This window comes from Rhipicephalus microplus, unplaced genomic scaffold, assembly GCF_043290135.1.
Source record: "Rhipicephalus microplus isolate Deutch F79 unplaced genomic scaffold, USDA_Rmic scaffold_140, whole genome shotgun sequence".
Classification (NCBI taxonomy): Eukaryota; Metazoa; Arthropoda; class Arachnida; order Ixodida; family Ixodidae; genus Rhipicephalus; species Rhipicephalus microplus.
Window position 1 is genome coordinate 292,435 of NW_027464711.1, and position 14,565 is coordinate 306,999.

The window sequence follows — 14,565 nt, forward strand, 5'->3', positions numbered from 1 at the left end:
CCTGCATCAGCTCACAAGAAGTTCATGGACCATGAAAGGCTGCCGCCTGTATGCTGGACATAAAAGCAGTTCTTGACCCAATTCCATGTCGCACAATAAACTAGTAGAGAGTGGGGAATGTTTATGACTAGTACTGCATCACAAAAAATAGTGACTCAGATCAAACAAAGAACTGTTTTGGAAAAAGGAGAGAGAGAAAAAAAAAGTGAGTGTAAGGTTCTGCAACAGCACTAGCAAAGGAGCAATTGAGAAGCAGAGGCTGAACATTTTCTACTTGGGAATGCACCCTAGAAAAGCAAGGCATAAATGTACATAAAATGAGCAGTTTTTGCACATGCCCCTTTGAAACTTTGGCTTTATTTTTTCCAAGATGTCACAGTTTTTCTCACAGCCAAGAAGACACTATTAGTGCAAATACCTTTTTTTTTTTTTTTGGCTGAGACTGCACACTCATACAGAAGCTCACAAGTGATAATTTTTACAGAAGTAGGTGCAAAGTTGAAGCACACATCAAACAAGCAAAAAAAAGTGCTGGGAGCTGCAAGAAAAAAAAACAAGAGAAAATACTTTTTCCTTCCCATTCCCAAGCGTCCCAGTATTTTCTTCTGCATGCTGTGTATACACCGATCGAGACTTATTAATAGTACATGTATATAGATACCTTCTGTGTATGTACACACACATGCACACATGTACTTTTACATTATATATGTACGTGTGTATCGGTGTTTGCAAAGAAAAAACGCTCACTGCGAGCCATTTTTCATTTAAGGTGCATGCTGCTCAGCAGCAGCCACCACCGGCACTTGCTCCACCACCACTTGACGGCATGCTGGGACTGGTCGGAGAATGTTGGGGACCAATCTTGATGCCGTTGGCCTGAAAAAGAAAGATACATTAACAAAAAACAACAAAAACATTTAGTTACTGCACTAAAGCATGGCATGGAACTACAATAAACCCCATCAGTGGCCTTCTGAAAAGCAATAAATTCTATTTCCACATTAGTAATACAAGAACTGAGTAATTACCCATATTATTCATGTAAAGAATCAGCAAGAGTGATGGAAGCAACATTTTGATTTTCGAAGCAGTTATAAATAAAGTCAAAGCTCATGAAAGTGCTAAATGTGATCTGTCACACATAAAATTTGTCACAGCAGCAGTTACTACGACTAAGAAATCAGTCTCGCACCCATTTCACTAAAATAGTCTGCTTGTAAGGTGCAAATACAGTGGACTCCCATTAAACGAAACTCGGTTAAACAAAAAAGTCGCATGAACGAAATTATCTAGGCACATTTGGTTGGTCTCCTATATATTTAATTATAAAGGTTTTGGGTAATTGGAACATTTTTTTTTTTTGCTTACATCGGTTATATGAAACTAAAACGAGCAAAAATCCATGAACAGTGGAAGTGGCCACGTCAGTCTTGCAACCATGAAACATATGCCGAAGCTAGCCTAGCCAATCCAGCGATCGCACATGTCCGCGCACGCCGCGCAGCGATCGAGGCTCATTGTGAACTTGAGATGGAACGAAAAAAAAAAAAAAAAACAGCACAATGCACTAGCAGCGAAAGTAAAAATCATTCAAGAACTTGACCACAACAACTTTTCGAAACTGGATATTGCGAAAAAGTTCAATATTCCCAAGTCCATGCTGTCGAGGATACTCAAGAACAAAGGGAAGATTGAAGAAGCTGGGAACTTCGCTACGGACAGAATGCGGATAAGAAAGACGGCATACAAAAAATCGAAGATGTTCTTTTCCTCTGGTTCAAGCGAGCGCACGGTGCGAACTTCCCGATCAGCGGCCCCATTTTGGAAGAAAGTCCAAAGAGGTTGCTACTCGGTTGGGGATCGAGGCCTTCTGGGTGAGCGATGGCTGGCTGAGCCATTTTAAAAAGCGGCATGGTATTGTCTTTAAAAGGGCCCTGCAACACCTTTTGAGCGTGGCCTGAAAACACTGCCGATCGGTAGTAGAGGGTGCTGACAATACGCGAGCCAAATATAGCACAGCACGTGGCCTGGAATTCACAATAAATTACCAAAGTCAGCTAAAAATTGCTTTCTTCTCTCGACAAATGGCGGAATATGCCCAAAAATCACATGTGAATTACCCATCTATCAGCCATTGGTTGATTTGGACAAGGCGTGCTCGCTTGTTACAGAGATCACCGTGGGAGGCTGCGACTTGTCCACGCGTGATCACACCAACAAAGCAGCGCTTTCGAAGAAAAAAAAAGAAAAAAAGTACTCAAGGCCACGAGGCGCGTGTGAAGTTTTTCTGTGGCCTTGCCATTACTCCCTGCTTAGCTTCCAGCGTTTTCACCGGGACGAGAGAAGAGAGAATGCAATTGCAGCATGAGACAAACCTTTGTAACTCCACTCGCACTGGATCGATTCTAAAAATTTTTGCGGCATTGAATTCGTGAGGCAATAAGCTTTTCCAGTGAATTCATTCCGTGGTTATTGCGTAAATATAGATATATGTATCACTGGCAACAGGGGAGGTTGCAAGAAATTTCGGAAGCCTACGATCAACGGGACATGTTTAATGTTGATGAAATGGGGTTGTTTTACAAAGCACTCCCTACTAAGAGTCTTGCTTACAAGGGTGAAACCTGCGCGGGAGGAAAGTGGAGCAAAATTCGTATTACGGTGCTAGTAGGTGCCAACATGGATGGTAGTGAAAAGTTGAAGACGGTCGTGGTTGCGTGCAGAGGATAGAAGATTTACCAAGAACAGGAAAATTATTCTTATTGTTGATCAATGCCCTGCTCACGGTCAAGTCTATACACTCAAATCGATCAGCCCAGAGTTCCTGCCACCAAATGCGACTACAATCATTCAACGGATGAACCAGGGCATAATTATAATTCAGAATTTGAAGGTTCTCTGTCGCCACTAAGTCCTCCAGCGAATGCTTCTTTGTGCAGACAACAAGAAAGATTACAATGTGGACTTGCTCTCAGCTTGTCGCAATCTCACCAATGCCTGGGAATGCATGGAAGTGTCAACTATGCAAAGGTGCTTCCAGCATGCAGGATTTTCAAGACAAGAAGTTCTTCCAAATGAAGAAGACAGTGTTGCCGAGGCTAAGGAGGCTGATACACTCTTCAGTCCGGTGACACAGTCTACTTCTTTCACGCGAGTGGACTATAAAACACTTGATAAAAACGTCGCCACATGTGCCGCGAGGACAGTCTTGAAGAACTTATTGCTGAAGTTCAAAATGACGACCCGTGCTCAAGTGGTGATGAGATGGTGTGTGATCCTGAGCCCATTGCAGTGGCGGACAGTGCAGCAAGAGATGTTGCTGTCATCTCGTTGTAGCGCTACTTTGAACACGATGGTGGCACAGATTTCCCGCCCGGCCTTTCGGCGATGCCCTCTTTGTGATAAAATTTTTGAACAAAGCCAAGCAAACTGTTATCACCTCCTTTTTCCGAGTCATTATTATTAGCAAAGTTTTTTTTTCTGTCAGCCACAGTTGGTGCTCTTGAAATAAAGCCATATTTCATTAACTTTGTGGGCTTTGCTTAAATGAAACTTCTCATAAATGGAACAAATTTTCTTGCCCCTTCGAGTTCCGTATAAGAGGAGTCCACTGTATACAACTATATCAGACATATATTAAAATGCGAGTGCTTGTAGCATTGTGAATATTCTACAGTGATCCCACTGGGGACTGCTGATTTGGAGCAATTTTTGAAGCAGTGAAATTTTAGTATAGGAGCATTTTGGAGCATGTAAGCTTGCGATTAAGAGCATCTTGGAGCTGGTAATCTGGCAATTAGGAGCATTTCGGGGCAGTCAAATTTTAGTTCTGGAGCATTTTGGAGCAGGTAATCTTACTATTAGGAGCACTTTGGCATAGGTATAGAGTCAAACCTCCTTATAACGAAGTTGAAGGGGAGTAATAATTACTTCATTATAACCATTATTTAGTTATAGCCATTATCCATTTCTACCGACAATCAGCCAGCAGAGAGAAGGTACTCACTACCGAATAATCACAGCAGCCACCGCGCAAAGAAAAGGGCCGTCGGAAGGCAAAAAAACTATCAAAATAATAACGGACAATGCACCTTTATTTCCACCAAATTAAGCACACCAGGTGGATGATCACTTCTAAGAAAATAGTCCATAATAGACTTTTATCGTCTCTTCTTCATGCAGATGACTGCTTTTTAATCTTTAGCAGCTATTTCGAGTCCATCCTCGTGGTCATCGTAACCACCAAAGAAGCATCACAGCAAGTCTATTGCATCGAGCGCTTGCGCAGGCGTTGGTACGTCGGGTTCGCTAACATTAGGCTCCGGGGTGTCGACTGTCGTCATGCACCCCCGTCATCGCGCACACAATTTCCGCATCTGACAACTCTTTTGTTGTCACTGCGTCAGCATCAGCACCGATAAATGTGCAGAAAGTTAGGCACCCTCACTGGCGTCCACGAGAGCGTCCCACAACGTCTGGGCCTGGTCGCCCGCGGCACCCTCACTGGCAACATCGCCGAAATCTTCGACTACATTTTTTTTTTCTCGATGCCGGAGTCAACGGCTTTCAACATCGCCAACTTCTGCTCGATTGTTATATTTTTCCGCTTAAGTTTGCCGCTGCTGTTGTCAATCTCGTGTTGGGGTGGTGAAACTAATAGAGGTGGTATTGCTCTTCCATAGCGAACGACAAGGAACATAGCCGCAATCTCCGCCAACCCAGTGCGGAGCTGAAGGGGAGGAGGAGGTCAGATGTGCGGGCGGGTCAATGAGTTCTACAAGAGAGGGGAGGCCAGCTGACAAGCACGCTCGCGCGAGTTGCTTCGCGGGCAAGTCCATTAGTTCCTGAGGAAAGGGGAGGCAGGGAGACACACCCACGCGTGTGTTGGCAGGCGGCTCCCGGCAAGCGCAAGGTGAGAGTTATGAATAACTGCAGCCATGATAATACGTAAACCATCACGCTATAAGATATATAAGATGTTGAATTGATGTATACCAAAATGATCAGTAAATGCTCATTGTAGACAAAGGATAGTTCGTTATATCTATTGTGAGGAAATTTTCACTTCGTTAAAATAAGGTTTTAAATACATGGGTGTCTATGAGAATTTCAAGGGGAATTACAATTGCTTCATTATATCCATAGTTCGTCATATTCCGCTTCATTACAATGAGGTTCTACTTAACACACAGTAGCTTGAGAAATGAACGTGGGCTCTACCACTGCCTGACAGTGGTGCTCCTAACATGATATCAAGGATTCTAACTTCAACGGCAGCGTGATGTCCTTGGAATGTGGAAATCTTGTTATCAAACCAGTACTTGAGGCCTTTAGTGGTCTCTCGTCCTTGTATTTTACAAAATAAACAACATGTCGTGCTTGTTGCATGTTGGCTTTGTTCCTACGTGTAATACCGTATTTACTCGCATAATGAGCACACTCGCATAATAAATGCACCCCCAACTTCAGTCGTCCAAATTCAGATTTTTTTTCCTCGTGTAATAAATGCACACCCTACATTCATCCGCTGCAGTTCCGCTAACCGACCCTTGGCGCCTCCTCACCTGTTGAATCTATTCTGTTTTTTTTATTATTTTGCCGACCCCCCTCTGCCTACTTAGGCTCGCTCCCTCCCACCCTTCACTTGTTACTGCCTGACAAATTGTTTTTCTTTCCATCTGTGTACGGCACGTCCTCCGCCTTCTTTATTTGTGCACCACAGTGGGGTTCAAGAATGGGAGTCAGAGACATCGCAGCTGATAAGCACACGGCGAGCAAAAGCGAGCGAAGGTCACAAATCTGCCTGTGCCGACGGACGATCGCTTCCTGCGAATACAAAACTTTAAGACCCAACCACATGCATGCTATTTTCGAGCGACAAAGACAGGATTTGCTGTCGCGAAAGGTCATTCGTCACTATTGTGTCTCAGGTTTCTGGAAAACTAGAAAAAAAAAAAAAACGCTTGTCCCCCACATAAGAGCGTGACTATTTCCACAACGTGGTAGCACCCCCGATACTTCCCTCGCTTGTTCGACGCGCGTACAGAAAATTCGCATGTGGAAATGAGGCAGCAGCCGTATTTTGTTGTTAATCTTGTTATCGGCGATTTTTTTTTTCATGTTTCAAGGGTAGCTTGCTGCAATGTTCGTTACTTGCTACAATGACAATAACGCCGTCGTGTGAGGTTGTCGTGAAGTTGGCAAAGTGCGTCGTAGTGCACGCTTCTGGGCGCCCCTCAAGATCACAGCACATACCACTGTTGGGATTAAACCATTGCAAGGAACTATAGCTGCAAAACGCTTTTATGACGTGCGCGGCCAGCACTTGTGGAAGATAACACTATCAACCACGGAATATGAATAAAGTGCAACAAAGAACCTATTTCCAAACAGTCTACGCATATTAGGAAAGCTAAGCGACATAACTTTTTTTTTGCATTACAGCATTTTTCACTCATGCTAAAAAAGTTTTCATAAAACCTGCCCCGCATAATAAATGCACCCCCAACTTTGCTCATATTAAAAAAAAAAGTGTGTTCATTACGCGAGTAAATATGGTATTCTTTGCTGCAACTGGGTTTCGTTTGCAAACGGGTTTAGTTTGCGATTAGAGTACATATATATGGCGTTGGCGTACGTGAGTAAACCAATGCAGAACTAACACCACTGCAATCATCATCGTGAACAGTGAAGTATCTCTAGCCTCCTGCTATAGTTGCGCTCATCGGAGCTTTCGTTGCGGTCCCACCGCAGAATGAGGTGGAATTTCATTGCTCTGCAGAAGTACTGGGGGCCAATTTTTGAAAGCGGCAACGGCCTGTTCACAGGAAGGTAAAGAATTCCCTCATTAGACTCTACCGCTGTCTCTGGTAATTAAAACATTAATTAATGCTATTTATATACTGTCGCAAATACAGTGTCTAGCGATTTTAAGATTTCCGACGTCGTTCCAGGAGCCGCATAAAACTGCCCTGCGAGCCACATGCAGCCCGCGGGCTACAGGTTGCGGACCCTTCACATATACGGTTTGGCGCAATTTAGCGCAATATACGTGGATTTTATCATGTTGGCGCAGGAATGGGATCCCTGATTTTAGTATACAGCTACTATACAAGCCGTATAGAACATGACCGTATACAGCTTATTTTTGTTTTCGTTTGGGCTCACTGGCAGGTCACATGGTTTACCTCATTGTTTTCAGTTTTCTCAACACCATTTATACCAACAACATAATATAGCTAACTGAGACACACGAGCGAACATGGCTGAAGCGTGCACCCTCGGGCACCTCTGCTGTGCTGCTTGGAATAGCGTTTATTTCAAAATCACTGTTCTGCGAAAAGTCGATCCAAGCAAAAATAAATTGCGACGTCTCGAATCACGGGGATTTTAAGCTGCAGGCTATCGTATTGAACCTGAGTTGGCACTTTGTCGGGCGACGACAGCAATGCAGATGAAAAGGCATGACTGAGTGTGTCCCCCTAGCAGACGAAATGTTTGCGGAGCAGCTGAGCCTGACGTCACTCTTTTCTGTGGAGAAGTGGTCAGCTGTGGCGTGGTCTGGAGGTGACCACGGGGTAGTGCCACTGCTGGTGCTCCCAGCGCTGAAAATGGCGGGATTGCCGGCCGTTTTGAATAGTGCTAGATACCAGTGTTATAAATCAATAAAAGTGATAGTTATACATCCCTCAGTTGCGTTTTAGGTCACGAATCGCTGCTACGGGGTCTATAGCTACTTGATAACGCAAAATGGCATGGGTAAATTTGATGTCAGTGCTCCTTTAAGTTCAGCGGCATACATGTAAAGTCAAAGCGCACAATAACAACTTATGCCCAGATGGAAGTTCACTTATCAAGGATGGCAATCGGGCAACTCCGATATTTCTGGGTGAAGCTACAGTTTTAAGCGTGGAAATGATGGTGATTACATGTTCCACAAAGGAGCATTTACCTTAGAATACCGAGCAAGTGCCCAGTTCCACTTCTAAGGGGATTTCAAATATAAACTTGAGCAGAAGTTATCCTTGACCTAGTTGGTATTGCTTAATGAATGACATTCTACCGCTATTAAAAATGTGAGTTGTCGTGCTTGTGTGTCTCTCTTTTTTTGTTTTTTAATAGCCGCAGAATGTTATCCTGTAATCAGATAAGCACCAATGACCGAGCAAGTGCCACCCTACCCCCTTCCCTAAAGTATTTTTCAACATGTTTACTGCTACAGAATCCTACAACAGCAGTTCCTAGGAATCCAAGTTCTGAGTCTTTATATGTCTGTATACACACAAAGCTCATTTCAACAGTCATGTCTGCACAACATTAAGCCCGTCATAGCCAAAAATTTGTTATAAACATTTATTTGTTACACTGTACCCCAAACAAGCCTGTTCATTTACTTTGTTATGAGTAAAAATTTGTTATATCCGTCTTCATCAAATGAAGGTTTGAGTGTATGTGCACGATTTCTAGACACTTTTACAGTGTGGTGCCAGATTTCAGCAGAACCTACGGGAACACTTCGGCAGCTACAACGTAACAGCCTGGTTTTTAATACACAGTATTCCATGCAAGCCATGCTGAGACTAGGCAAAGGCAACATAGCAGTCAGGAAACTGCAGCACCATAGGATGAAACAGTGGAATTCCATGGTACTCATCATATTTTGGCTTGATTACTTTTCTCCTGCAGTAGGATGTGGTCTTTTTACATTCCTATATTAAAATAAACATAGTTGCATATATTTTGCGAGCTTACAACACATTAGCTGCCTCCTGCTTTATGAAATTTTATCAGAACTACTAGGTGGCTATACACAAAGTAGTGTTTAAAATTTAACCATGAGGGACCCCCAGACAACACAGCACGACAGGAATGAGGACTTATGTTGATTAGCAACCACACTTAGTTTACAAAGCCATAAAAAACAACCATTCCACCTTTGATAACATTGCCATAAATGTGCAGATTATTTTGTATATAAACATGCTGCAACATTTTTTTTTTTTTTTTTTTGCTAATGCCTTCCTGGGCAAAGTATTAGCAGTACGCTATTTCGACATGATGGTTCAACACAGCCAAACATTACCTCATTGTTTATGTCAAAGACACCTTCCTGAATCTTTTCATAAATCTCCTTGGCTGTGTTGATGAAAGCCTCCTCAACGTTGGCTGCAGTCTTGGCTGAAGTCTCCATGAAGATAAGGCCATGCTCACGAGCGAAGGCCTCCCCCTCTTCCTTCTTCACTTCCCTCCGAGTTTCCAAGTCACTGCATTTGAAAATGACCACCACTCCCACAATGCAGATACCCAAACGTAGTGGGTACTTAGCAACACATCAAACGAGTGCTCAAATTGAACTCTGCAAAGGACCTGTCAGTCTTATATGTAAGACTGCATGTATTTAGCACCAAGATGATGATACAACCAAAACTTCGTCACCGACCTGAAAATTCACAAACCACTTAAAATGGCTGGGCAAACAACCATCACTAATAGCTTCATGTGCAAGTAGGTCACGTAAAGTGTTTCCTGATGCTACTCAGCAACAAGCAAATATTCATCACAAAAGAAGCCAAAAAAAAAAAAAAACTGTGCGACTTTGGCGAAGCAGCCCCCCCAAAAAAAGCAGAAACTTAAAAGGGTATGAACAGGTTTTCATCGTTTAACTTTTGTAACCGAGAAAGTGACCCATATCTTGTTCGAAAATTTTGTATGCACAATAGGAAAGCTTGCGGCTTGAGTGTGTACAAATTTGACCCTGTAACTTTTCTTACTCACTTCTTGTAGAGTAACACATTTAAACTGGGGCACAAAACAAATTTACTTTTTCTCAAAAACCAAAAACAATATGACTTTGAAATTCGGCATGCATATTCAATGTTACACTGGTATCAATCCGAACCGATAAAAATCAGGCTTCTACATATATCTCCGAAAAAATATATTGCCATCATTTGTGTGTTGTGGGAAAGATTGTCTAACTATTCCTTTTTTTAATTGCAGCTTATACAGTTTTCCAAACATCAGTTTCAGCCTATTTGAAAAGGACTTGGAAGCTATGTGAGAAAATACGAGTTCGATCGGTAGGATAGCTTTCCAGAAAGGGCACATGAAGTTGGGAAAGTTGAATAAACTGACTGTCAAAAACACAATTTTACGTAAAACAACAACAAAAAAAGGTGCAGAATACATTCACAACACACAGCAATAATTATGATGAACAAAATATTTTGGTCAAAACATTTGCAACCAGAAAGCTTTAAAATTATGGGAAATGACTATATTCTATAGATCTAGTTATATTAAAAATGGATACATAGAGAAACAATGACGAAAATGAGCCCACACATCTTTTAGGAAGCGTGATCTTCGGGACCATTTCAAAAGGGCTTAGAGCACCAACCCTTACGCACTCGTCAAAGGGCTTTGTTTCTTAAAGTGTGTATTATTTTTAAAAACGAAATTCTAAAAATTTTTTTTTGGTTTATCTATCCTATTATACCCCTTAGATGATTTTTTCCAATCTTGAAAATATTTTTAAGTAGAATGGAAAATGCCAGTAAAGTATCGAGTTTAGAAAAAAAACACTATTTTCTACAGCAAAAAAATATGAGTAAATAGAAATTCAACCACTTAGTTAGCTTTTAACAATGTCTGCAGCGTAGTCTCCATTCGCTTGAATGCATGCTTGTTGGCGCATGATTAACATTACTTGTTGATTCACCAGACGTATGTTTAACAAACACTCCACTACTCAGTAGGAACATAGAATAGTGAATAACAAACACACTGTATAGGAACGCAATGATCCCTGAAATAACTACATTTGTGGGGAAAATGCAAATAAGAAAAAAAAAGAAACTCGAACATTCAAGCAAAAGCAACTCACCAAAAAAAAAAAGCCCAATTCCGCTTATTATAGGCTCAAAATAGATTTTCATTAAATTGAATTTTTGCATTAAAAAAAAACTCTACAAAGCCACAGGTGCAATTCACATCACGCACAGTTTCTTTTTTCTTCTCAAAGATAACTCTCACTATCCATTTATTTTTCCTATCTGGCTCTCAGCAAGCCACAGCTCCAGCTTTTGTCTGGCTCACCACACAAAACAAATGCCCAATACACAACACAATTATGATATGGCTGTGCTGTCAATAGTTCAGCATATTGTCACGACGCAGACATAGCAGAAGTACGATATAGAAGAGCTCACTTTAATTAAAATGAAAGGCGCTCATAAAGAGGACCGGGCAAGGACTTCGTCTTTCTTGCTGCGCAAGCCCTTCTCTGCAGGTTGAATGCGTCATTTGCCTCCCTCCAGGAAGAGCATCGTCCCGATGCTCTGCTACAAAATACGCGGTGAATGTAGTTGATGTATTACACAACTGGCTCACTGCAAGATGGTTTCATCCGCATAACGTGTACGATTTCCGATTTTTGCTGGTGAGTTCGCGAGGAACTGTCAGGGATTACCTCATAATTCACGTCACTTTAGGCGCCGTACAATATTGTAGGGGCCAAAGTACTTCTTCAGTAACTTTTCACAAAGGCCGTGTCGGCGAGTAGGGCTCCAGACCCACACTTTCTCGCCTGGTTGATAAGTGACGTATCGGTGTCGCAGGTTATAACGTTGTGCGTCGTAACTTTGCTGCCGGGCGATTAGCACGCGTGCTAGCTGCCGCGCCTCTTCAGCTTGTTGGGTAAAGACTTGAACATCCGTGTCTGTATCGTCGCAGCCGTGCAGCAACATGGCATCAAGCATTGTGGTCACTTCATGGCCATAAAGAAGACTAAATGGCGTGCTCCGTGTAGTTTCCTGCTGCGTCGTATTATAGGCAAACATCACGTATGGTAGAACGTCGTCCCAATTTTTATGATCCACGTTGATGTACATACTGAGCGTATCAGCAATCGTCTTGTTGAGGCGTTCTGTTAAGCAGTTGGTTTGTGGGTGGTAGGAAGTAGTTTTTCGATGCGCTGTTCCACTCAACTCAAGCACTGACTTGAGGAGCATGGCCGTGAAAGCGGTACCTCTGTCCGTTATTATAATTCTAGGAGCACCATGCCTCAGAACGATATTGTCAATGAAAAATCGTGCCGCTTCTACTGCGGTTCCGGGTGATAAAGTCTTTGTTTCGGCGTAGCGAGTAAGGTAGTCCGTAGCGACAATTACCCACTTGTTTCCAGTATGCGAAGTTGGAAATGGTCCAAGGAGATCCATTCCGATTTGTGCAAAAGGCATGGTGGGCACTTTAACTGGTTGCAACAATCCGGCTGGTTTTAAAGGTGGCAATTTTCGTCGTTGACAATAGAGGCACGTGCGTATAGTGCCTGGAAGCTTCAGCCAGTAGTACTTCTGTTGGATTCTGGCCAATGTGCGCGTGTATCCGAGGTGGCCGGAAGTTGGCTCATCGTGGCAAGCGCTCAGGATCTCATCACGAATGGATGTCGGGACAACAAGTAAGTGGGCATTTCCGCTGGGGGAAAAGTTCTTCTTGTAAAGGACACCACTGCGCAAGCAGAATGATGGCAGGCTCCTTGCAAATATCTTGGGAACACTTGTAGACTGGCCGTTAAAAAAAATTAATAAGAGGAAGCAACTCACTGTCTTCTTTCTGCTTAGACGAAATGGTGACCGTGTCGACCACTCCTAAAAATGCCATGTCATCATCTTCTGAGACATCGTCTTGCTTTATAGGCGACCTTGATAAGCAATCAGCATCAGAGTGCTGCCGTCCCGACTTATAGACGACCGTCATATCGAATTCTTGTAGGCGTAAGCTGCAGCGCGCTAGCCGACTAGATGGGTCCTTCAAGTTGATCAGCCAGCAAAGGAAATGGTGGTCGCTGACTACGTGGAAGGGACGGCCGTAGATGTATGGGCGAAACTTCATAACTGCCCATACATATCCTTTTCCGTTGTGAAATAATGGGACTCGGCACGGGAAAGCATCCTACTTGCATATGCAATCACCCGCTCGGCTGACTCTTGCCACTGGACGAGTACAGCGTCTAAACCTACGCTGCTGGGATCGGTGTGGATCATGGTAGGAGCGTCCTCGTCAAAGTGAGCAAGCACAGGTGGTGTCTGCAGGCGTTGTCGTACATCGTCAAATGCTGCTTGCTCCTTTTCGCCCCATAAAAATGGAACATCATCTCTCATTATGCATGTTAAGGGTGACGCTATGTGCGAGAAATTGGTGATAAACCTGTGGTAGTAGGCGCAAAGGCCAAGAAAACGTTTCACAGCCTTCTTATCCGTTGGCACCGGAAATTTTCGGACGGCATCGATCTTGTCGGGGTCCGGACAAACACCTTCATGGCTCACCACATGTCCTAAGAATTGGAGTTCTTTGAAACCGAAACTACACTCCTCAGGTTTCAGCGTTCCAGCGGACCGTATTGCTCGAAATACTAATAGCAGCCCTCTTAGATGCTCTTCGAATGTTGCTGAGAAAACAATGACGTCGTCGAGGTATACCAGACACGTCTGCCACTTAAGGCCTGATAAAACGGTATCCATCAGTCTCTGAAATGTTGCTGGGGCTGAGCACAATCCGAAGGGCAAGATTTTAAACTCGTAAAGCCCATCAGGCGTAACAAAAGCAGTCTTTTCTCTGTCTCGCTCATCGACCTCGATTTGCCAATATCCGCTTTTCAGGTCCACCGACGAGAAGAAGCGTGCATGCCTCAGCCTGTCAAGCGGATCGTCAATACGCGGTAATGGGTATACGTCTTTTTTCTGTCACGCGGTTCAGCTTGCGGTAGTCCACACAGAAGCGTAAGCTGCCGTCTTTCTTCTTAACTGGCACTACCGGTGATGCCCAAGGGCTTTTTGACGGCTGAATGATGTCATCATCGAGCATGTTCTGGACTGGTTCTTGGATTGCTTCGCGTTCTTTCGGTGCCACGCGGTATGGCTTTGTCGAATTGGTCTTGCCGTCTCTGCCATTATAATTCGGTGCTTTGTCAGTGGCGTTTGATTTACCCTCGAGGTCGATGAAAAACAATCTTCAAACTGGCCAAGAACATCTAGAAGACTCTGCCTCTGTGTTGGCGATAAATCTGTGCTCACGTCGACAGGTAATGGTGTTGAAGCGGCCAGCGTCTCTGCCTGCTGCACTGCGAAGCACTCGCGGAATTCTACAATTTCTTCAAAGTATGCAACTGTGGTACCCTCTGTAATGTGTCGACGCTCGTTGCTGAAGTTTGTCAACAGGACCTCTGCCTGCCCAGACACTACACTGACGAGACTTCTGGCAATAGCAATTCCTCGAGAGAGTAAAAGCGTCGATACTTGTTCCGCGACACATTCTCCAGTATGCTGCGTGTTACACGTGACAGAGACGAGGTGGCATGACAACGGTGGCATGGTGACGTCGTCAATGACGCGCATGGGCTTGCGCTGCGCTATGGTCTGCTGAGAAGGTCAGTACACCGTCCGGTATATTTATGATGGCACCATACTCCCGCAAGAAATCCATACCCAAGATGGCCTGTTTACAACACTCAGAAAGATTAACGAAGGTTGCGACGAATGATGAATCCCCGATCATGATTCGTGC

The 14,565-nt window shown here is 43.6% G+C and overlaps 1 protein-coding gene across 1 annotated transcript in view; it reads right to left on the reverse strand.

Moving 5' to 3' along the window:
- Nucleotides 1-337: 337 nt before the first annotated feature.
- Rab2 (RAS oncogene family member Rab2) overlaps nucleotides 338-14,565 on the reverse strand; it is a 29,818-nt gene continuing 15,590 nt past the window's right edge. The window contains exons 6-7 of the mRNA XM_037427715.2: nucleotides 9,086-9,266; nucleotides 338-879 (exon numbers count right to left, since the gene is read on the reverse strand). Of these exons, the coding sequence (XP_037283612.1) occupies nucleotides 784-879; nucleotides 9,086-9,266 (277 nt within the window). The 3' untranslated portion in view covers nucleotides 338-783. The remainder of the gene's footprint in view (nucleotides 880-9,085; nucleotides 9,267-14,565) is intronic.